This window comes from Takifugu flavidus, chromosome 15 (assembly GCF_003711565.1).
Source record: "Takifugu flavidus isolate HTHZ2018 chromosome 15, ASM371156v2, whole genome shotgun sequence".
Classification (NCBI taxonomy): domain Eukaryota; kingdom Metazoa; phylum Chordata; class Actinopteri; order Tetraodontiformes; family Tetraodontidae; genus Takifugu; species Takifugu flavidus.
Window position 1 is genome coordinate 14,524,178 of NC_079534.1, and position 21,862 is coordinate 14,546,039.

The 21,862-nt window shown below is 51.3% G+C and overlaps 1 protein-coding gene across 1 annotated transcript in view; it reads right to left on the minus strand.

The window, feature by feature from the left end:
* LOC130539416 (laminin subunit alpha-3-like) overlaps positions 1-21,862 on the minus strand; it is a 33,401-nt gene that overhangs the window by 8,200 nt on the left and 3,339 nt on the right. Inside the window, 52 exon segments of the mRNA XM_057057743.1 lie at positions 21-120; positions 198-339; positions 418-572; positions 753-869; positions 951-1,147; positions 1,222-1,380; positions 1,471-1,582; positions 1,665-1,775; positions 1,962-2,113; positions 2,184-2,231; positions 2,328-2,428; positions 2,506-2,586; positions 2,673-2,791; positions 3,193-3,306; positions 5,240-5,470; positions 5,560-5,643; positions 5,722-5,823; positions 5,958-6,119; positions 6,250-6,390; positions 6,472-6,616; positions 6,687-6,891; positions 6,972-7,183; positions 7,339-7,454; positions 7,817-7,965; positions 8,045-8,171; positions 8,264-8,447; positions 9,422-9,519; positions 9,598-9,706; positions 9,782-9,945; positions 10,095-10,254; positions 10,721-10,824; positions 10,953-11,095; positions 11,241-11,379; positions 11,908-12,064; positions 12,149-12,248; positions 12,444-12,549; positions 12,667-12,719; positions 13,045-13,144; positions 13,270-13,322; positions 13,705-13,839; positions 14,172-14,306; positions 14,383-14,517; positions 15,362-15,409; positions 15,484-15,534; positions 15,825-15,956; positions 16,339-16,429; positions 16,559-16,677; positions 17,159-17,274; positions 17,777-17,877; positions 17,962-18,132; positions 18,208-18,326; positions 19,024-19,141. Coding sequence (XP_056913723.1) covers positions 21-120; positions 198-339; positions 418-572; positions 753-869; positions 951-1,147; positions 1,222-1,380; positions 1,471-1,582; positions 1,665-1,775; positions 1,962-2,113; positions 2,184-2,231; positions 2,328-2,428; positions 2,506-2,586; positions 2,673-2,791; positions 3,193-3,306; positions 5,240-5,470; positions 5,560-5,643; positions 5,722-5,823; positions 5,958-6,119; positions 6,250-6,390; positions 6,472-6,616; positions 6,687-6,891; positions 6,972-7,183; positions 7,339-7,454; positions 7,817-7,965; positions 8,045-8,171; positions 8,264-8,447; positions 9,422-9,519; positions 9,598-9,706; positions 9,782-9,945; positions 10,095-10,254; positions 10,721-10,824; positions 10,953-11,095; positions 11,241-11,379; positions 11,908-12,064; positions 12,149-12,248; positions 12,444-12,549; positions 12,667-12,719; positions 13,045-13,144; positions 13,270-13,322; positions 13,705-13,839; positions 14,172-14,306; positions 14,383-14,517; positions 15,362-15,409; positions 15,484-15,534; positions 15,825-15,956; positions 16,339-16,429; positions 16,559-16,677; positions 17,159-17,274; positions 17,777-17,877; positions 17,962-18,132; positions 18,208-18,326; positions 19,024-19,141 — 6,523 coding nt within the window.

Sequence of the window (21,862 nt, forward strand, 5' to 3'; positions counted from 1 at the left end):
AAGCAACAGTCCGATTTTACTTTTCAGGTCTTTTTCAGTTCTTTCTGCTTCGTTGAGGAGGTCGTTACTGTTGTCTTTCAGGTCTTTTGCTCTTTCTGCCAGCCTCTGGTCTTTGACGCTCTGTGAGAGAAAACGGTTGTTGTGACCCGATCGCCTCCGGTGCCATTTAAATACGCTAAAACACGCCTTTGACTTACATTCAGAGCTCTGTCTGCTGCTGCTTTGGCGTCATTGGCTGCAGCTTCAGCAGCATTAACCGCGTCCGTTATGTTCTTGTAGGCGTCGATGGCGTCCCTGGCGTTGCGGACCTCGGGACGACCGCTTGCGTTTCTCACAGAGCTGAAAAATAGGCCAGAAAACACTCGGCTAAGAAAACAGAACAATGGAAGATGAACTACTTCTACTCAAAAACCCTACTCCTCGAGCTCCTTGGCCAACTTGGAGAGGTTCCTGGCGTGTTCCTCGGCAGCCTCCACTATATCTTCCTTGGCCGCAGCTTTGGAAATCTCATTCACCTTCTTGGTCACTTCAGTCTTGGCTCCGTCCAGCTGTGCCGCCAGGCGCTCGTATTCCTGCCGTGAGAGGAGGAAACGCTATTCTAAAGATCGAGGATCCTAATCTGAGGGGGCGGCAGGTTGAGGCCCGACTGCTCGCTCGTGTAGGAACAAACACGGCATTTATCACAACATAGCAGCGTAACCTGCCAACACGCGCGATGGCGTGCAGCGGTTCAACGTGAAGGACGGCGGTACCGTTTTGCTGTCGTCGAGCATGTCCAGTAATTCCTTCGTCTTCTTCAGCTCATTTCTGGCCATGTCCATCTGGCCCCCCACCGTCTCCCGCTCCTCCTTCAGCTCTTGGACGCGTCTCTGCAGACAGCAAGCTCTCCCGTCACCGCTGCTCACGCACAGCTTCAGCAGCCGTCTGATTCTGATTTTGTGGCTTCAAACCTGCAGATCTGCCAGCGCCTGTCCGTTCAACCCGTTCTGCGCGTTGGCTTTTTTCACCAGATCCTTGGCGTCCTTCAGGGCCTGGTCCAGGTCCTTCAGCTTGGCTTCATATCCCTTTAATAGGTCCTGAAGTTTGTTTGCCGTCTCGTTGTTCTCATCGTACTGTCTGCTCACATTAGCCTTGATGTACTCCAGCACTAGAAAACAGAGGAGGCCAGTTTGCTTTAAGCAGAACAACTGTTTCAAAGACGGAATTCTGATGGAGACTTACATTTCTTTGCTTCATCGTTTTCCTTCTGGGCAGCTGTCTTCTGGGGGGTGAAGTTCCTCTTCTCCATCTCCTTCACCATCCTCTCAGCATCCCTGAACAGCTTCTCTGAGTCTTTGCTGGGCACCGTGGTGCCCGACTCCTTCAGCTTTTGCAGCAAATCTATGAAAACGCAACCAAATGCTCTCAGTGTCGTGATCAAAAAGCACCCGAAACACTGAAAGACAACTAAATGCTGATGATTCCCCTCACCTTGGATTTTCTTGCGTAGCCTTTCCACCTCCGAGTCCAGATCTGTCGCCCTCTTGTGGGTCTTTTCAGCATTCGTCACCGCCCTGTCAGCATCAGCAGCGCTCTTCTCCACCTGAACACACACACAGCACCTGGCTGTGACACACCTGACTGCTTTCTTTTACGTGAACCTACTCTTTAGGAACACTCCATACCTTTTGTTTGAGAGCTTTGATGTCATCTGAAAGAGCGCCCGTGTCCTTGTCCAACTGGTCGATTCTGGGCTTTTGGTTGTTGATGATGGAGGAGAACTTATTGACCAGATTCTGAAGAGGGAAACAAGTCGAGGTGGTGAACTCTGGCACTAGCTCGTGTCCACACATGTGCTATAGGACAAACTACGCCGTGATTGCTTATCAGCAGGATTCTTGAGCGTTTGAACCCACACACCTTCTGCAGCTGTGTGCAGAAGCACGGGCCCTGAATGAGTGATCTTGATCTTTTCAGGTTACCTTGGTGTCTGCCACGTTCTTCTCCAGCTTCTTCAGCCTGTCCTGAGCGGAGCGGCTGGCAGTGCTGTTACCCAGCTGGGCCTTGATCCTCTCCAGCTCATCGTCCAGCTTCTCCAAATCGTTGAGTAAAGTCTGGGCGCAATTGTCACACTCTGGCACAGGGCAAGAGAAGATGGCACGTCGTTATCACGCCTCAAAAGGCTCGGTTTTGGGTGGGCTCACCTTGGCAGTGCTCGTCTGTGTCTCCTGGTTCCAGTGTGTTCTTACAAACTGAGGAAACCATAAAACAAAGAAATTCGGGATCACTGACAGAATCCGCGTGAGAAATTCACCTTTAACACTGAAATTCTGCGCCGAGGCGCTAACCTCCAGTCCTGGGGTCACAGTTGTTGCCATTTCCGTTGCATCGGCAGGGCTGACATCTTCCTCCGGGCGCCAGAGGATCGCCAAAATAACCAGGAGCACAGCTGAAGGACACAAGATGAAGATTAAGAATCACCTACGTTCCAAAAGGTGCAACATGCAGCAAGTCCTCGACACTCACCTCTGACACCTGTCTCCGGTGTAGCCGTCTCTGCAGATGCACTGGAAGGCTCCAAAAACCTCTCTGCAACCTACTGCGAAGCTGCCAACAGAGGACAGAGGTTTCAAATGGAGGAGAAACGTCTGTAGAGGTATTTACAGCACAGCTGCTCACCGACTGGCACCCACCTGTTTGTGGAGACGCTGAATGGACACGGACAGACTCTACACGTCCCCCGAGCGCCGTCTCCATAGTAACCCTCTTTGCAGCGTTCGCATCGATCTCCCGCCGTGTTGTACCGACAGTTCTGAGAAATGGAGTGATGTCTTTATTACACCAAAAAGACCCAACACAGGATATTCACAACAAAAGAACCCCACGCCATTCGGGTATTTTACTAAACACCAGTGTGTGTCTCAGTGTGTGTCTCTGTGTGTGTGTGTGTGTGTGTGTGCGTCCTGATCAGGTGCGTTTCCCAGCGCTCGGGTGGATCCGTGCACACGCAGGCCTGTTCGAGAGCCTTGCGTAACAAAGATTTTGGAAGGAAAAGGAACGAAAGGAAATCAAGAAGCAACCATCGCGTCGGCTGCGTCCACACAAATGACGCCTCGCTGTGGACCCTTGAGGTCAAAGGTCACAATAACATAGGAGCCAAATTAAGCAGCTGTTGCTCTGAGAATTCCGAATATCAAGGAAGTTTTTCCTTACCAGGCATCTCCCCGTCTTGTCTTCGCACTCTTCAGCGTGACCGTTGCACTCACAGGGCACGCAGCGGCCGGGGAAGGGCACGCTGTCCTCTCTGTAGTAACCAGGGGAACATCTCTGACAGGACAAACAAATAACCTGGATGTAAACAACTCATCCATGACTGTAAAGCCCACAAATGTGCAGAGTTGGTCTTCAGAGGCAATATTATAACTGCTGAGTTACAGAAACTGTCTTGTTAGTCTTTTGTAGCACAGTGCTTAAATATGACATCACATGAGCAGTTTAAAACCAGCAGCGTCTCTCCTATAAAGACCTCCGAGACTCTAGAGACTCTACCCTCAAATTCAGATTCGGTTTTTGCTTCATTAAGACTCTTATAAGCTCGTCTCCCAGCTTTTGCACAACGTGTGAGGACTTGCTGCCAAAGGAACCTGACCCGTGAGGAGAATGATTAACAGCTCGATCATTCCTTTCTCCCTTTCAGACAGCGTCAAGTCGAACTTCCAGACACGGAGCCACAACAGACCCGTCGTGTGTTTTTACCTGACTCTGACCACTGCCACCATTGTCATTGAGAGAGGGATAAACCACTTTCTGCCCTCTGTCGAACAGCGAGGGGTAGCGGACCCACTGGCCGCCGTCATCATTCACAGACGGATACTCGATCCTCTGGCTTCCCCGGTCGTGTCGTGCGGGATTCTGTGTCCGGTCATTCCATCCATAGGGTTGCCTGGGAAAACGGAGTCGCTGCCCTCTCTGGTGCGGCCTGGGGCCAGCGTAGCCGTGCTCCAACAAAGTCCAACACAGGAGCGTCTGCAGCAATAGTCCCCTAACCGGCCACCTCCCCATGTGTGTATCCGACATTCCTAAAGTTTAGTCTGTGTGAAATAATGCTCCGCTCTCCCCGTCTCAGCCTCTTAAGCGCGCATACTCACCCCTGCATACGTGCACGCATGTGGAGGACACGCCCCATATCCTACCTGAGTCAGTACTGCCGCCCGGCGTGAGTGTATGCGAGTGCACGAGCACACACACGCAAGTGTTCACATGCTCTCCTGCATTTTCTCCCTCTTTCCCTCCATCAGCCCGAGATTAAAAACTCGGAGGAGAAGAGAACTCCACAAACAGAAGTGAAGAAAGGAAAAATCACAACAGTGCAAAGCTGCCGTGTTTATGTAAAGCACTGCGCGCGTGCACGTGTAGTACGGTGTACGCCGCTGTTTGCGTAACGGTACGAGACTCAGAGACAACTCAGACCTCAGACACAAAACTCACACCTGAATCACGCAAACAGACAAAGGTGTGTCAGCTGGACTCTTGCCCCCACAGGCTCAGCAGAGTGTTTCAGGGTTGGACACACCCTGGGACGAGGTGAGGCGGCCTGTCATTCCGCCTCCAGACACAAAAAGTCTTCCTTTACGCTCCCCACCAGTTGGTGGGCGCCGAGGAACCGCGCCGTTACGATAAGCCTTTCATTTACAGTCGGAGGGAAAAAAGCTTGGGAGGATTCCTGCCGCTTCTCTATTCTCACTTTCTACCAGCTTCTGTGCACAGTCATGTGTGCACGAATCAGATTTGAGAAGCACAAACAGGCTCAGTCTAGTCAGCACCATTCCCAGGATAAAAAGGATTGGAGTGAGGCTTTTCCATAGCAACGACACCGCGTTTGTTTACATTACGTTTCTGGGATCTGTAGCCACGCCAGTGGTTTGGGCTATAAAATCACTAATATTATGTCTGCATGATTGTGCATCATATCCCAGCCTGGGGCGACTCTGTTTGGCTCTGCGGCTCTTCCAGTTGGATTTTTCCAGTGCGTTGTACCTGAGGCTTCTTCACTCAGGAATTTTTTTTGTCTCAAAAGGGTGTGGAGCTGAGTTCAGGCGTGTCGAGACACCTTGTGAAAATGAGGAGATCTCAGTCCTTAGATGTCTTTTTCAACACCTCTCTCCACCCAGATCAGAGTCACCACTGACATCAGCTATATACCCAAACCAAGATGCTACATCGTTCTACGTGTTAATGTGCCAGGAGAAATGAGCCCCACCTCACAGGAGTCTCCGGTGTACTGGGGCGGACAGGAACACTGCTCCACTGTGTTTCCAGGACCTCCAGTCCCATCCCGAGTTGTCTCCTCCAGGCCCACCTCCCCTAAGCTGAGCCGCTGGCTCCGAGTGAAGTACAGAGCATTGATCCTGAGTCCAACCAGGTCAGCGAGGACCATCATCAGCTCCTCCCTGGAAACGGGCCTGTTGTTGATAGCGTGACGCCAGTTTCCCTGCGGATCACAGTAATGTCCATGAGCTTCAACATGATGATGGAAGTGGTGGGTAGAGTGTGAAGGAGGTTTTGAAATGTTTGCTTCACCTCCAAGAGCTGAACTCTGCCCTGGTACAGCCGATCAGCAAGGGGGACCTGGGGGGCCACGTGGACCAGGGTCATACCCTGACCCTAGGGACAGATGGCGAGAAGGTTAATGAGCCGTCATTCTGCCCAAGCGGTAAAGGGAGGTCTGGCAGCGCCACGCACAGTGAGCACGACGTCAGGTCTCCTGTCCATCAGGGTCATGCCCTCGCTTGGAATCCCAAAAGATTTGACCTGGTAGGTGAGGAAACCGCCGTAGGATGAAACCTGAGAGAAGGAAGAAGGGGAGAATGTGGGTCAAGGGCAGGGATCGTGGACCTGGAACAGAACCTGGACTCTGGCTAAACAATGGTGGCAAAGGTAAGAGTGGAGGGAACTCGATGTCACTCCATTTGGATTACCTTGTTCCCCAGATAGGAGGACGGCGCCACCCAGTGGAGAGTCTGGACTGTGGGTGAAAGCTCCTGGACGTCCGCCACCACCGTGTCACTGACCGGGTTCAGGACCGACGAAACCTCTTCCTGGTCAAGGCTTTCCAGGCGCCAGCCGTCCATGTCCACAAACTAATAACAGAGTTGGGTTATAATGATGCAGGTTTGCATCTCTGTCGCTCATATAAACACTTTATTCCAAATTCATCTCCTTTTTAAAAGAGGAAACAGCTGATTGTAGAAGCAGGAACAGAGGACACACCTTCCCCCTGCGGAGGCTGGAGCTCCGACACTGGTCAGTTGCTCCAAAGCAGAAGCAGCTGGTGCAGCCGTGAGGGTTGGAGGGGTCAAAGTAGAAGCCGCCGTCCTTGCAGGCGTCACACTTGCTGCCGGCAACATTTTTCTGCAAAGACGACAATGACGCCACTCAGAGCCTCGCGGACAAAAACGTCCACGAGGGGACAGGAGGACGAGAAGGAGTCACCTTGCAGAGACACCTCCCGCTGTCTGGGTGGCACACGTCCGGAGTGACGCCGTCGCGGTTACAGTTGCAAGGAAGACACTCGGGGAAGCGATAGTATCCCGCGGCGCAGCGGTCACAGCGGCGCCCGCCGATCCGAGGCTTGCAACTACACAAAAGCCAGACACAATGATCCAGAACCCGAGGCCACCTGCACACACTGATGTGCTTTCACACACTTGCACTGTCCCGTGAGGCGGTCGCAGTCGGGCCTGGTGACGTCGTCGATTCCGGTCGGAGAGCATTCGCAGCCGTCGCAGCCCAGCAGGGGGTGATAGCTGAAAGTCTGGGCCTGGCACACGTCGCAGGACGGTTTCACCGTCTGAGGGGGGCAGATGCATTTCCCCGTCACCTCGTCGCACAGGCGACGGCCGCACTCGCACGCTGCAGACGGGAGAGAGGAGGCGTTTGAGGGAACGTCGACAGGCGAACAGAGGGAGGAGCGCTCGCGGAGCCGGGCTCACGTCTGCAGTAGGGGAAGCCGTAGTATCCCGAAGCACACTTTGTGCACTGACGCCCGATGACGTGCGGTCGGCAGGCGCACTGTCCTCCAGCCGGATCGCAGCTCGACCCCTCGGACCCGGATCTGTGACAGTTGCAGGGCAGAGCGCCATCGTTGTAGGCCGCCGCCAGCGAGCGGGCGGAGTCTCTGCAGAACGGCGATGCGGATTTGGGGCTGAGGGAGAATAAAAGATGTTTTTCTTAAATGCCATTTTCACAGCTAGATGGCACAATTTGTTCAGACTTGGGTCGTTCCTTCACACACACACACACACACACACACACACACACACACACACACACACACACACAACCTGCATGGATACATACTCGATATGGAAGCCTTCGCTCCTGCACCGTTGGACGAAATCTGCAGATTTATCCACCAGCTTCTCTTTCAGGAGCTTCGGAGTGTAACTGCCCTCAGGAACCAGCAGGATATAATCCTAGAAAGACGCTATTGGTTATAAGGCACTGCAAAAACACACACTCTCTGGGTTCCTGTTTTGGCTGCAAAGGTGAAAGAACAGCACTAGAGGGGAGGAACAAAATGTTTCTGCTTGACTCCAGAAGATGGAACCAGGTAGAAGAAAAAGCTGAGCCTGCTGCTGCCTCAAATCCTTTATAAAGCCGTGTTGAGCTATAAGGTAGAAAACAGTGCTTTCATTGTTGAAACTGACGTAACAAGAGGAGACGTAGGCAGAAACTCAACCTGGATCACGCCGCTATGAAACTGTTTCCCTCCAACCCATAAACTTTACTCAAAGAGGTTTTCTCGCTCCTGAGCGCCGCTGCCTCGACTACTGACCACAACAAGAGTCTTGTTTGGCGGCACCGTCACAGCGATGCTTGGCGCCTGCCAAGAATCCCCATCAAAGTCGAGGGCAGTTTGTCCATTGGTGAGCACGGCCTTCCTGCAGCCTGACACAGCAGGGCAGAATGATGCATTCAAGGACCCTGCAAAAGAGGTTAAACAAGGTTAGAGTTGACAAAATGGGACGCAGGATGAGCACGCCACTTCCTCCAGAAAACTCACCCTTCCACTCGCGTCCCGCAGCCACGCGGACGTCGACGGGGAAGGAGGCATGTTCAGGCTGGTGATAATGCATCAAGGCCACGTATCGGCCCCTGAGGGGCTCCTGGGGAGTGAAAGTAATCTCCGTCTTGGAGAAAGCATGAAGTCTTCAGTACCGAGCAGAGAAGCTGAAATGGAACATGAACAGCAGAGAAGAGGCTGCACCACGACTGGAATTACCTGAGGGAACTTCAGCAGGACGCCATCAGGACCGGGGACCACCGTCTGCCTTCTCCGTCTCCAGTTCACATCCTCCTGGCGTTGCGGAGAAGCAGCCGGTGCCGAGGACAGCTGTCCATCCCGTGCTGCATACAGGACCCGGGCCGACGCCGGCCTCTCGAACTGGCTCTGAATGCAGTGCCGACTGGCAACGTTCAACAGCAGAAAATGGCCGTTACCAAAAACGTGTGGATTGTGAAGGTTGTTGTGTAGAGGTGTTAATGCGGAGGGGTCAGTGGCCAGTCAGAGGTTGTGACCAATGAAAAGACATTAATCTCCTGTAATCTCCCTTTTTTAAGCCATGAAACCCTCAGGAATCTCATTGAGTTCCGCCAGTGAGCAGTACTGCACATCAACTGTGCACTTCTGGGAGAATATTGAACATGTTTTCAAAGGTCCTGCGTGGGTGCATTAATGGAAGGACGTCAGAGTGGAAGGACAAGGGGGGGGGCATTTTTAAATATAGTTGGAAAGTAATGAAAAGCATCTGTGAGGCTACAAAAAAACATTTATCAGGTGGTGAAAGAGAACTGGGAGAGCTTCAAATGACAGTACTTTCTAATGTCAGGCTTCGGCATGTCTGTGTGTAGATTTTAATCCAAGTAAATGACTACGAGACACAGAGGGGAAGGATTTAAGACATTCACAGTTGGAACTGTAACATTTTTTGTGACCATTCCTGGCAAAGGTCCCGAACTCTTCCCAGTACATCATTTAGTGAATGACAGGAGAGCACACTAGCCATTACACACACCTGAAACTGTCCCACCTAACCTGCTCATTATGTGCAGTGTACAAATAAACTGTTCAGAAGTCAGAAGAGAAAGTGTGTGCGTGTGTGTGTGTGTGTGTGTGTGGGGGGGGGGGGGGGTTGAGAGTTCAGAAGCAGGTCCATCTCTTCAGAAGCATCTCAGATATCTAAAAGGCTGCAGGACCATTAGAGGTCAGATTAATATTAATGTCCATTCTCTCTCTCTGACTTTAACAAACATCTCATGTCAATGGCTTCATCAGTGAATACTGATCAGATGGCTTGTATCTCTACCTCCAGCTCCCTGATGCTCTGCTGGAGTGCAGCAATATCAAATGAAAAGTGACGTTAAATGCCAAATTAAATACCTGTCTTCAGTGAAGCGTCCATGAGTGGAGACACAGAGCGGCTTTGGTTCCACATAGTCCATAGAGAACTCTTCTGCAGGGACTGCAGACACTTTGTACTGCAGAGCCAAACACACACAGCTCATAAGTCACTTTTTACTGGCGTCATGAAGGTTTTGGTGGAAATGCTCCCTCACCAGCAGGAAGGAAGTTGTTGATGTTTGCATGAGAACCTCCGTCTTGTGAGAGAGCTGCAGCACAGACACACGGTTGCTGGCGTCCAGGGCGACGCTCCGGCACAAAAAGCTGCAAGTGGCAGAGCACAGAGGCTGAGAGGCAACATCTACATGAATGAAGGAAGCCACTGGAGAGGTGTCTCACCTGTAGGTACAACTGTAAACGTTAGCACGTGCAGGGACGTACTCTCCTGACTGGTCACTGATGAGTATGTTGAGGTTTTGGGCAGCGTCCACCTCGCTGGCGTACTCCAAGATCAGGACATACGGCCCAGGACGGGCCACGCGCAGATTGAGTTGGAGGTTTGACTACAGAACACAAACATTCAAATCATTTTTCATTCATTTTCATCCCACGTAAACTGTATTTAGGCTGCAAAACCACAACCGAAGCAATCAAAGTCCAAAGTCTGGCCTGTAATAAAGTTAATAAAGCCTATACGGTGCTCCGACTGTACCTGTCTCCCACTGAGAACAGCCATCTCAGGGTGATCGGGGGTGGGACGCCGCACATGTGCTTGTCTGCGCCGCCTGCGCCTGCGGCGGCTGGAGAGCGTTCCTCGTGATCCCAGTGCTGAGCTGAAGCCGTCCAGGGGCACGTGCTTGTACAACAAACAGCTGCAAGACAAAAAAAACAAGAATAAGACAGTTGAGAAGGGTGATGTGATGATGTTATAACACCATCTTTTGTGTTTAAAACCAGTATTTAGACACATCGAAAATAACGTTTTTTAATGATAACCCTGACTGGGGAGTGGTTGTTATGATTCCAGTGGACTGTTGGGGGCAGTAGAGGGACCCAAGAGTCTCTCTTTCTACACGATCAAGCAAAACATGAGGTGAGACTGATTTTCTCTTCAACCTGGCATCTATCTGACATGAAATGAAGACCATCTCCTCAGAGTTGATGTGCTAGAAGCAGTTAAATGGGTAAGTACTGGGTCAGAACATCTCTAAACCCTCAGCTCCTGTGGGTGTCCATGGCTGCAGGGGGTCAGTAACGTGTGCACGCAACATCACCACGTGTGCACGCAACATCACCACGTGTGCACGCAAAAACACAGGAGAAACTTGGAGGATTTACTTTGCATCTCTGCTTGCTGTGGGCGAGTAAGTGCACGGCTGGGTGATCTGTTCCCGCAGCAGAGGGGCCTCGTAGTAATCCTGAGGAAGCAGCACTAAATAATCCTGTGGCATGAGAGAGACAGCGTGGCTTTCATTATGGGATACAACACAAAAAGAACGACGAGACACAAGGAGACGGACGATTTATTGCTCATTTAACAGTTTCGGTGGCGATTTCGGCACCAACTCACCAGCAGGATCCCCTCGGCTCTTAAATGAACGATCCATTTCCCGGGAGTCAGTTCAAAGGGCTGGGCGAAGCCCTCTCCCGGGACAGTGAGGAAGGACGGGGAGGGGCTCTCCGGGAATATTACTTCCCTACTCTGATCGGACCCTGTGGGAACCCATGGGGACATTAGTGTGATGTCATGATGACCGAGAGCAGACGAGCACCACAAACATCTACGCAGACATTATTTGGTTGATGCGATGGCTGGTAGGTTAGATGTGATGTGACTGGATGTCAGTGGTGCCCTCACCTGCAGCGCCTCTGTTATCGGCAGCCCTGATGCTACCCGTCACTCCGGCGCCGCTCGGGTTTATGAAACGCAGAACCAGGCGAAACAAATGCGGGCCGCTGCCTCTGGGGTCAACATGCACTGTTACTCTGACCTGACTCTGCAGGGACAGGGATGACACACGGCTGAGCGGTGGGATGGGGGAGCAGATTAGGTGTTAAATGGAGGGTTAAAGTTAATGCTGCATCAGGGTGGCAGATCAAACGGAGCGGGTTAATCAACAGACAGCGAGGAAAAGGCGAGGAGAGGGAGATAAAGCCAAAGGAATGCAGGCCCGTCACTTACAGTTACAGCAAGACTGAAAGCCAGCTTCATCCACCAGCAAGATCCGTGCTCTCACGTGCGCGTCTCCCTTTTGACGGGGAGTCGAGTAGCGTATTACAATATGGAAAGGGCCAGGAAAGCCGAGGGGAAGCGTTAGGATCACCTCTGGCTGAAGAGAGATAGCGTTATTGCTAAGACAGTCCACATTCCCGCATCAGCCTGTTGGTTGTGGTTGTGTTGTAAGCAGGAATAAGAGGGCAGAAGTAAGAGCCAACCAATCACAGAGAGGAAAGACTGGGAGGAAAGTAATAATAGTAATATTTAATAGTGTATGAGGCAGAATGGGAGCGCTGGCTGTCCTAACCTGTGCAGGAGACATTACAGCATAACCTCTCCAGCTGAAATCTGGGAACTCCCGCTGGTTAAACCCAAAACGTACTGGTCTGGAATTGGGCGTGACGCCGTCCTCCATCTCAAACTTGAGATGATGGAGGGTGGGAAAGTAGTAGTTTGGTGCTGGCCTGACACAGTGGAGGAGCAGCAGTGTTAGAGGATAATTCTGGAGACACCTTCTGTTCTTTCAGATTGACTCTAACGTGTCTCACTCGCTGCACTGACGTCCGACCACATTGTCCCGACACCGACACTGTCCCGATGTCTCGTCACAGGACATGTCAACAGCTCCACCGACATCACACTGGCAATCTAGAGAGGAGGCAACGCTTGGGATGAAAGTCAGCACCACATTTTGTGCTGCATTTCTAAACATCCATCGTGAGCAGACTTTAGATGTGGGACAGATGGACCTGGAGGCTGGAATATTCCCACATGAAAGCGATGCCTCTGCTGGAGGCTGGCTGTAACTACATGTCACCTAAATGTGCACGGTGACCTTCTCACCTTGACAGCCAAAGTATTTCTTTTTCTGCAGCTGGAAGTAGCCGTCCTTACAGGTGTTGCAGGAACGTCCGCAAGCGTTGGGCTTGCAGTGACACTGCCCACTTTTCTAGACAAAACACACGGAACGGTGATTGACGCAGGCCCTCGAAGCTCCACTGACTGTTTCAGGTGAATCACAGCTTGATGAACAGATGTGTATCACTAGCAGATGCAGGGTCCTCACCTGCTGACAGTCCCCAACACCACTCAGGGTTCCTTTTAAATCACACTGACATTCTGGCAGGGGAGAAAGAGGGAAAAGGTTGCGTCAACGCAGAGCTGGGCTGAGGCTGAATAGACTCTGATTACAGGGTTTTGTCAGACGTGAAGGTGAGACCCAGGAGCACAAAACCCTGCAATCTCCAGAGATCTACACAGACGTACCACCGCAGCGCCTTTTCAAAGCCAGCGACAAAAACAGCCAAGCAGAGAAATCCCGGGATTATTCCAGGTTTTCTGCCGCTGACAAAGTTACGGACCTGCTAGCAGGTCAAGGAAATGGAGCAAAGCCAATAGACGCTATAATGAAGCGTTGGCCTGGCAGCAGATTCTCCTGTCTCACCTTTACACCCCTCAGGATTGACTACAGCCAGATCCCAGTAGAGAGGTTTGCACCTATCACACAGGGTTCCCTCTACGTTCTCCAGACATCGGCAGGAGCCCTGAAACAACAAGCAGAGCGTGTGGATTCTTTAGATTTCCGGTCACAACCTAAACAAAACATGGCTACAAGTTTAGTGCTTCGCTTAGACTGTGACGGAGATTTAGCAGACAAAAAGTTAGGCACCGTTAGAGGATCGACGACCGCGGTTCCTGCTGAGTTGCACCCATGGATGGAGCCTGGAGGCAGAAAAGGAGCCGAAATCAGTCCAGACCTGGATGTGGCGGCCCACCGGTGCTCTACAGGCCGTCCTTGGGGTTTTCCAGCGTTAACGAGGCGTTAACGAGGCGTTAACGAGGTACCTGTCTGTGGAGCGCTGCCCTATCAGCTTGTTTTTGGTCCCTCATGCATAAATTCTGGGATTTTCCTTCTCAATATTTGGTTTGGGTCGTTATAGTAGCCCCCCCCCTCTGATATGTCTTAAAACAGGGTTTTTTTTTAGCATTATTTATTGTTGAATCCCACCAAACATCCCTGTCACATGATTCCAGATGGACAACTGCTGCAGATGTGACTCAAACTGACTTGGAGAAAGACGACTGTGGTTCATCCTGTGGTTACCTGAACACTGGGGGAAGCGGAGTCCAGAGGCGCACTGGTCACACTGCTGGCCCACCACCCCGGGGAGACACAGACACTGGCCCGACACTGGGTTACAGATGTTACCGTAGGAGCCCTCTGTGGAACACTGGCAGGCTGAGGATGGGAAACAATCTCATGTTTTATTATTAGGCTTCAGCAAATCTAAGATCTGAACAGATGAAATTGGCTCCTGTTTCCTGCAGTCAGTAATTCCCAATTGTCTATTTTTGGAAATATGATACCATAAAAGGAAGATGTCCACATGTAACTCATGTTCCGGCTCCCTGATAATAAATCAACGTGCCAACAAATGTTTTGTGTGGGAGAACGAGGACGTTTCCTCCGGAGTCGTGAGAAGAGGCCACAATAAACCCAGCCGAGCCGAGATCCCGCGTTTCCCACAGGAAACGTGTGACCAACCGCCCCGCGCACGGAGCGCCACTCACCGGCACATTCTGGGTATCCGTAGTAACCAGGTGCGCACTCCTCGCAGCTCTGTCCTCTGTAGTTGGGCATACACACACACTGGCCGCTCGGACCGCACCTGCTGTCGGCCACTCCAGCGCCGCCACACACGCAGCCTGCGGGGGCGCGAGCGTGTTTGTGCATGTTCACAGCCTCTTTAAAGGATCACATGACTACCTCTGTCACACTCACCCTGGCAGGATGGGAAGGAGTGATGTCCTGGTTGGCAGCGGTCGCAGCGCTCCCCGGCGACCCCCCGGCGGCACAGGCAGCGGCCTGACGTGTCACACACCTCCCGCTCTGTCCCTCTGTAGTCACACACACACTCTGTGCACAAACATGAGGAATCTTCATTACAACCATGATTAAAAAGAATCCATCCTGTTGATCAATGATGCATCAGCGAGCATTTGTTGGTCTCCCCGTTATCGGCACCGTGTTCACCGATCTAAGAGGAGCCAGAGGAGTCTGAGACCAGATTCCAGAGTTATTCGCCCCGCGGCAGCACCAACGCATGAGAAATCTTCTTTTTCAAAGGCTGCTGATGAAATTCCATCTCTGTCCACTCAGAGGATGAAAGACATGTTCTGGAAATGAGCTAAAGAAAAGTTGTTTGGCTGCATTCTTCAGCAAATTCTAAGACATCAAGAGCCAAGGGCAAAGGGTCTTTGTGACAACAGAAATTCCATAATAATAATATAATCATGGCGCTTGAAGGAAAACAGAAGAGGGAATTTCAAACAACTAATAATAGACGGCTTAGATTTCGCTGAAAGGTCCCGATTGAGTGTTCAGAGACCATCTGAACTCACATCCCGCTGTCACACGTGATCGTTTAAGCAATGTTGCCGCCGAGGGAGAAGAGTCATGTTTGAAGATTACAAATGATTGTCCTTTACAAACATGACATAGCGTGCATACCGAGATGTGACCTCAGGTGTTCCTGCACAAACTTGCACCACTTTGTTGGCTTACATCTGTCCTAATTCTTTGCATTCGGCTCGAGTCTCTTGATTTTCCTCAGATAAAAACAGCTTGTAGGCTGAACAAAGGCTCGATGGACGAAGCGTGATTTAAAAGAAGCCACCATTTCTTTTAAACACACTAAAAACAATAAGCAGCAGGTAGCGTCGCTGGTTCTGTGTAACAGTTCGGGGCCAGTTACACTCACGCTGACAGTTCGGTGAGCCAAAATATCCCGGAGGACAGGGGGAAGGTTCTGCGTGGTGGGAAAGAAATGTCAGCTGGGGGGATTTTTCTAAGAATTCATATGAAAAATACAGCAGAACTCACCAACAATTGGTCCTGCAGGGGATTTGGTGGATGTGGTGAACACAGGATATCCTGAGTGCAAAGAAACAACCCGTCGCTGACCGTCAGCGTGCAGCTACAAGAGAACTCTTATGCATGTTTGCGTTATAAAAGCTAATTAAAGTCATTGCAGTTCACTTTTCACGTGCATTCCTGCTCTGAGACCTATAAAAGCTTGGTGTCACTCTGTTTTAAGTCAGCACAACTGCTGAATTGAGAAACGTGATCCTTATCTCTGCACCAAGCGTCCATAAACAGACCAAAATGAGACCCACTAAAAATAAATGCGTGCAACCTGTGTGATAAAACCAAACGCAACTCACGGATGCACTGAGGGTAGTAAATGTAACCATCGGCGCAGACGTCGCAGTTGTGGCCGGAAAATTGTGGCTTGCAGATGCACCTCCCAGAGCCCATTTCACACCCTGCCGTGGTCCTCTCGTCGCATCTGCAGGCTGATGAGGTCGTATTGTTGTTTACTTTCAACAGGCACCCGAACGAACACCACTGATTAGGAGGCTAGAGAGAAATCTGCCGCAGCTTGAAACCATCCATCAGGTAAAAATGAGAGGAGCCAGTAATCATCGGGTCGGAGGATTTTATGGCTTAGGTTTCAAAGCGCCGAGGGCGCCCTCTGACAGGTAAACACAACTGTGGCCCATTTCTACAGTGAGCAACAGCCTTGGACCATTAAAGCCGTGTCAACAATCGCAGACACCAACTACACAATAAGAAGATCCACGGTGCCGCTGAACTCTGACTTGCTCTGTGCATCTCATAGAAAAGGTGTCGGGCCTGTTAAAAGCTGTGGCAACAAGCTGTTAAAAGTCAGCTCACGTATGCATCCAGATGGTGACTCGGGTGGCACCTGGAAAGGCCTGTAGAACCCCTGGATGCAGCGCTCACAGTTCACCCCGGCAGTGTTGTGCTACAGACACAGAGACACGTGAGAATCCTGAAGCGGAACACGGACCATTCGCGTCCTTTTCAGCTCCCTTTTACGACAACCACACGCTCGCTGGCAGGAATCAGTCCAGACTTGACGTGCATTTCATACCTGACAGTTGGTGCACACGCCTCCTCCGTCGTACCTGCCGAAGGTGTCTAAACTTGCTCGATTCTTTTCCACCTCTGGGTCGTAAAAACAGTCTGAGGAATGGGAGAAACACTGGCAGGCTGTGGAGGGAAACCCCGAGACACCCACAGACAGACACGTTTTTAATAAGCCAGCAGACTCCTTTTGATTCCCACCCCCTCCGTTTGAACGCCTTAGACGTCTGGATCTCTGGATTTGGCATTACGAGGAACGATAAAACATCCTCCTCCTGTGTGCCCCCAATCAATGACTTCCTGTTTATGAGGGGTTCTGTGTTCTGCATCATCCTCCCCGTACCACAGTGATGACAGGCCAAAACAAACCGGCTATCCATGTTAGCTAGCAGAGCGGCCTCAGAAGACAAAACACAGTGGTTAGCTGCTGATCACACAGGAGGAATGTGTTCTGCAATACCATATCAGGGCATCTACGACGGAGCTTAAATATCACAGGACACTTCAGTCCACTCTCTGGAAGCAATTCAAAGGGCCAAACGGACCGCGGGCAGCAGACGGCAGGTTTGTGCGCGCAGTGAATGAGCCGTTGTGCACCCACACTTACGCTGACATTCGTTCGGACTGTCGACAGTCGCGGCGCGCCACGGCTTCTGGTTATAGCCGGGGCAGCAGCGATCGCACAGCTCGCCGCAGGTGTTGTGCTGGCACTCACACTGGAGTCTGGACAGAAGAAGGACACGTGGAGTTGGCAGGTTCACCTCTGTTCTACACGTCATGGTTGGCTGCTGCTCAGTTTACTAGCAAACACAATAAATTGCTTATTCTACGGTTTCTATGTTCTATTGTTGGGGATTTCGAAATAAAGACCCTAATTCAAAGCACCTTATCTCAGATCTGGTACAATGTTGCGGCCTGTAATCAGAGGGGTAGAACAATCTGCTGCTATTCACAAGGATGATCTCACTGTACAAACATATTTGGAAAGGTTTCCCTCCCTGCCATCAGGCAGATCTCTACATTTCCTATAGTCTCTTCTTCAAGGTCGCTTCACCCACGCGAGGAAGACAAACACGTCTGCTACGTCAATGGATAATCTGATTAAATGGCTTTAAAGGTTAATCATATACTTCAGTTAATGATTAAATCGCTTGATGGAGCCAGTTTGAATTAATGTAAGCTCGAGGAAAAGTTCGAACCGCACAAGGGCAAAAGGTCAGCTAACCTGTTTGTCCGGTCCTGGTCGCCCCCCCCAGCGCACACCTGAGCGTGGCCGTGGCAGACACAGCGCCCACCCACGCTGATGTCTTTGATACTGTAGAAATACTGGAAGGCAACAATCAGAAGGCAGCACTTTAATCAGAAGCTAAGGAAGCGCTAGTGTGCCAGGTCGTCCTGTGCACGCCTCACCCTGCGCGTGACGGTCGGATCCCTCTGGGCCTTGGAGATCAGGTGGCCCAGCAGGGTGTTGGTGCGAAGGAAGCTCAGGCGGATGTTGGTGGCCTTGGTGAAGTCCTGCAGCACCGGCGAGTAGGTGAACCTTTTGGAGCCGGGCCGGCCGTTGACCAGAGACACCACAATCTGAACAAACACGCATTTATTTCGCAGGAGGCAGGTGTGTGTGTGAGTGAAGCGCAGGCGGGGGCGTTGTCGTACCTCTCCGTTCTCCAAGGGGACGATGCGAGAGTATTCTGTGGTGCAGATCTGGTCATCGTCTCCTGATATACGAGCGTTGGGCTGCTTCCCAAACCTTTCAATGCACTCACGCTTTGAATCTGGGGGGGGAATCAGACATTTTTAGTCTGTCCTTTTATTCTGAAGAAATCAGCGTCTAATCTGAGTCTCCAGGTCTGTAACTGTAGCTGAACTCTGACTAAAGATCACGTTAAACGTGGAGATAAATGACAGCGAGCAGAGTCACGGCAGCCACGTTCACCTTTCACAGCTTAGTCATCAAAATTCAGCCGGCTCAGCAAACCCAGGAAACGTTTATCTTGAGTCACCGTGGCGACGGAACCGTCTGATTCTTACCCCCCATTTAATCTCCGATGCGATTTCTTTTGATTAAAATTCAGGCAAACGTGCGGAACAAATTATTGGATTATTTTAACTTAACACTCGATTTCTAGATTGAGCCACCAGCCATCACTCGATTGAGGCGAAGATTAATGAGCGATAATAGTCAATTAATTTTTTTGCCTCTGCATACACACACACACACACACACACACACACACACACACACACACACACACACACACACAACACACACACACACACACACACAAAGCCACGTTGCTGCCATCTTGTCACGTGTTTGTGGGTCAAGGGTTAAAAGGCTTTAAACCACCTTCTCAGATGAATTGTAGTCGAGCAAATGTAGCCTGAATGGTGGGTAATGGGGGAGGGGGGGCTCAATGCTTTAGGATCCAGTTAAATCTACATCTCTTCCACCATCGCAGGGGGACTTACGAGCAAAATACTGCCAGGCCGTGAAGGTTCTCCCGTGGTCCACGGAGCGCTCCAGCACCCAGAGGTCGGGGCGAGGAGAGTTGGCAAACTTGATGAGGATGTAGGCCACGTGGAAGAGCTGAAACGGGAAGAGAAATGTCAACGTCTCTGGAACCGAGTACAATCTTGTTTCCTCCGGTGAGTGAGCCAGCTCTGACAGCCCTCTCATTTCCTCTCCAGTGGTGGGGAGCGTGAGGGGCATGTTTGCCGGTTGTAGAATCTGGAGAAACACGTGCACAGACGCGCTGGCATCTGCACCGGCTCAGCTCTTCTTTCAGCAGGCTGACATTTGAGTTGGTGTCTGACAACAAAGACAACAACTCGCTGCTCTTTGTCAACGTGGAGTCAATAAAGTGATGCAGGAGGCTCCTGCTGAGGCCACCTGAGCTGGACTCTCTCCTCAGCTTCCATCTGTACGTCTAACTCTTGTGATACTACGCCAACATCTGTCCAGTTTCCTGCGCAATAAAGTGGTCGTCTTGTCACAGTCGGCCTTGGCTACGATGCCATGCGTGCACGATGGAATAAACAACCCCCAGATGTGACCAGGCTGATCCCCTATGCATCTGCCTATACGTCTGCCAGCACCCCTCCCCCACCGCTCTGTCTTGATTTTATCACTTTCTTCATTTCTTTTTCTTCATTTTCATTGTTGCCTCCCTCCTAAAGCAACATTTGTTGCATTGAAAGGCCCAAACTGCAGGAATGAGTCACGTCTTCAGCTGCACCGATGAATGAAAACTATAGCCGACATGTTTGCTATTTAAATAAAAGTGATTTCTGATGGCGTCGTTCTCTTTGAAAGCGCGGGGGCAGGTTCCCACTCGTCCTCCTGGATGGAAACACTGCCGGGTATTTGAGGCCGCCAGGTTCAGGCCCTGCTGCAACAGGGCGGGCTGTGCCGCGACTCGTGTCGAAGCAAAAACAAGGTGAAAGCCTCTGAAGCGAAGTCGTGGCAGGGTCAAGAAGGTACAGCCATTAGTCTGATGGATCCCCCACAAACACGGCCTCCGAGGACTGGCGAGGTCAAAGGTCAGCTGCCTGGTTCTCCAAAGAACCAGTCAGGCTGCCTCCCCTTTAATCACCGCTGTCACGGACAAATCAGCCATCCTGTAAGTAAACCAAACAGCTTCTGGGTGTGACGAGCGTTTAATCAGAGAACACTTCCACTCACACGAAACAGGATGGGATGCAAACGGGATATGGCGGGCTAAAAACAGAAGCCTCCGCTGAAGACCGGGAGGACGTGTGGTTCGCACGGGCAACCATGACACTGACGGAGGGCATGGGAGGGGGGCTGGGGGGTGAGGCTGGGGGAAGGGGCAGAGACGTGTTGGCTGGCACGCACCCATCTGAGATTCCAAACATAGCGCCACATTCCCCTCTCCTCCTAATGCCCCTGAGCAGAGCTCACAGGAACTCCTCATGCACGACAACACACATCAGCAGGAACCCACCTGGTTCCAGAAAAGAACTAGGAACTCATTTTATGAGCAAAAAATGAAATAAAAACGGATCCACTGGATATAAGCAAGTCCAAATCATGTTTCCTGAATAAACAACTCAAAGGAGAGCGACAACATCTCACCTAAAGGTTGTTGGATACATTAAAAAAGATGAGCATCAGAAGAGAAGAGAAAGGAGGTGGGGGAGGAAGGAGCGGGGGGGCGTTTTAAAAACGTAACTCCCATCTTCCCAGACTCCCAACAGCCTGAACCTCCAAATGCTGAAGCACGACAGAGATTCGGGCAGAGCACAAAGACATGAAACAGATTGAAGAGCTCATGGCAGAAGCTCCAGGAATAACATCGGAGCGCCAACGAGCCCCTCCCAGCTCCTGCAGACTGGGGGCTTTGGCCAAGCCAGGAGGTTTAATGCCGTGGATGGGCTGAGCAGCAGCAGGTATGACAGCTCCCCTGTCAGCCTCACATTCCTCACATACGCAGAACGTGTCCCTCTAACCTTCTCATTAACACCAAACCCCTCACAACCAAACACCTTTAGAACAACAGCCATGTTCAACACACTAGCAAGCAAAACACAGAGGCTGCCCTTTGACTTCAGCAACAAGCGTGCGTGCACGTGCACGGGAAGCCCGAGCCTACTTCATGTGTGTATTTGATGTTGTTTAGTTGTTGGAGGTTTCTTCAGGAATGTGATGGAGCTAATGGGCGGCTGCAGTGAGCTCAGAGGAACACGAGCCGGGGAGGACGAGGCGCTGCCTCCTGTTGAGGCGGATCATCCCTGACAAACGGGGGACACGCCAGCAGCCATAATCCTCGCTGCAACAATGGGCCGCGCCACCGCCTGTCTGTGCACGACAGGTGGGCCAGGGTACAGGCCAGGGGTGTTTCTCTCTGTCGCCATGACGAACCGGCTCATGTGGCGACAAACAAAGGCTGGCTGAGGGTCAAACATCTGAGCGTACGTTCAAGTGTCTGGGTTGTGTTTCAACATTTAAATATCTCAGCAGAAGAGCTGCGGAGAACCTACACGAGCGAGTGACAATCGCTCCATTGGTGATAAATTAAAGGTTAAGGGTCCCGCAGAGCAGCGCCGAGGAGCCGCTAGCTCGCCACTGTCTGACGGGATGGCGTGGCGCCTGGCTAAACACGGGCGCTTACATCACCTCCATCACCGCCGCAGCAGTGCGGGCACTGTTGGGCAGCTGTTCGCTGTATGAACAAATCCCCGTCGCTAAGCAACGGCGGGCTTCAAGAGCACATTAATCCAGTTTGTGTATTTGAAAACCGATAGTTGTAAATTTCAGGATTAATGATTCTATTTACTACGATTTACT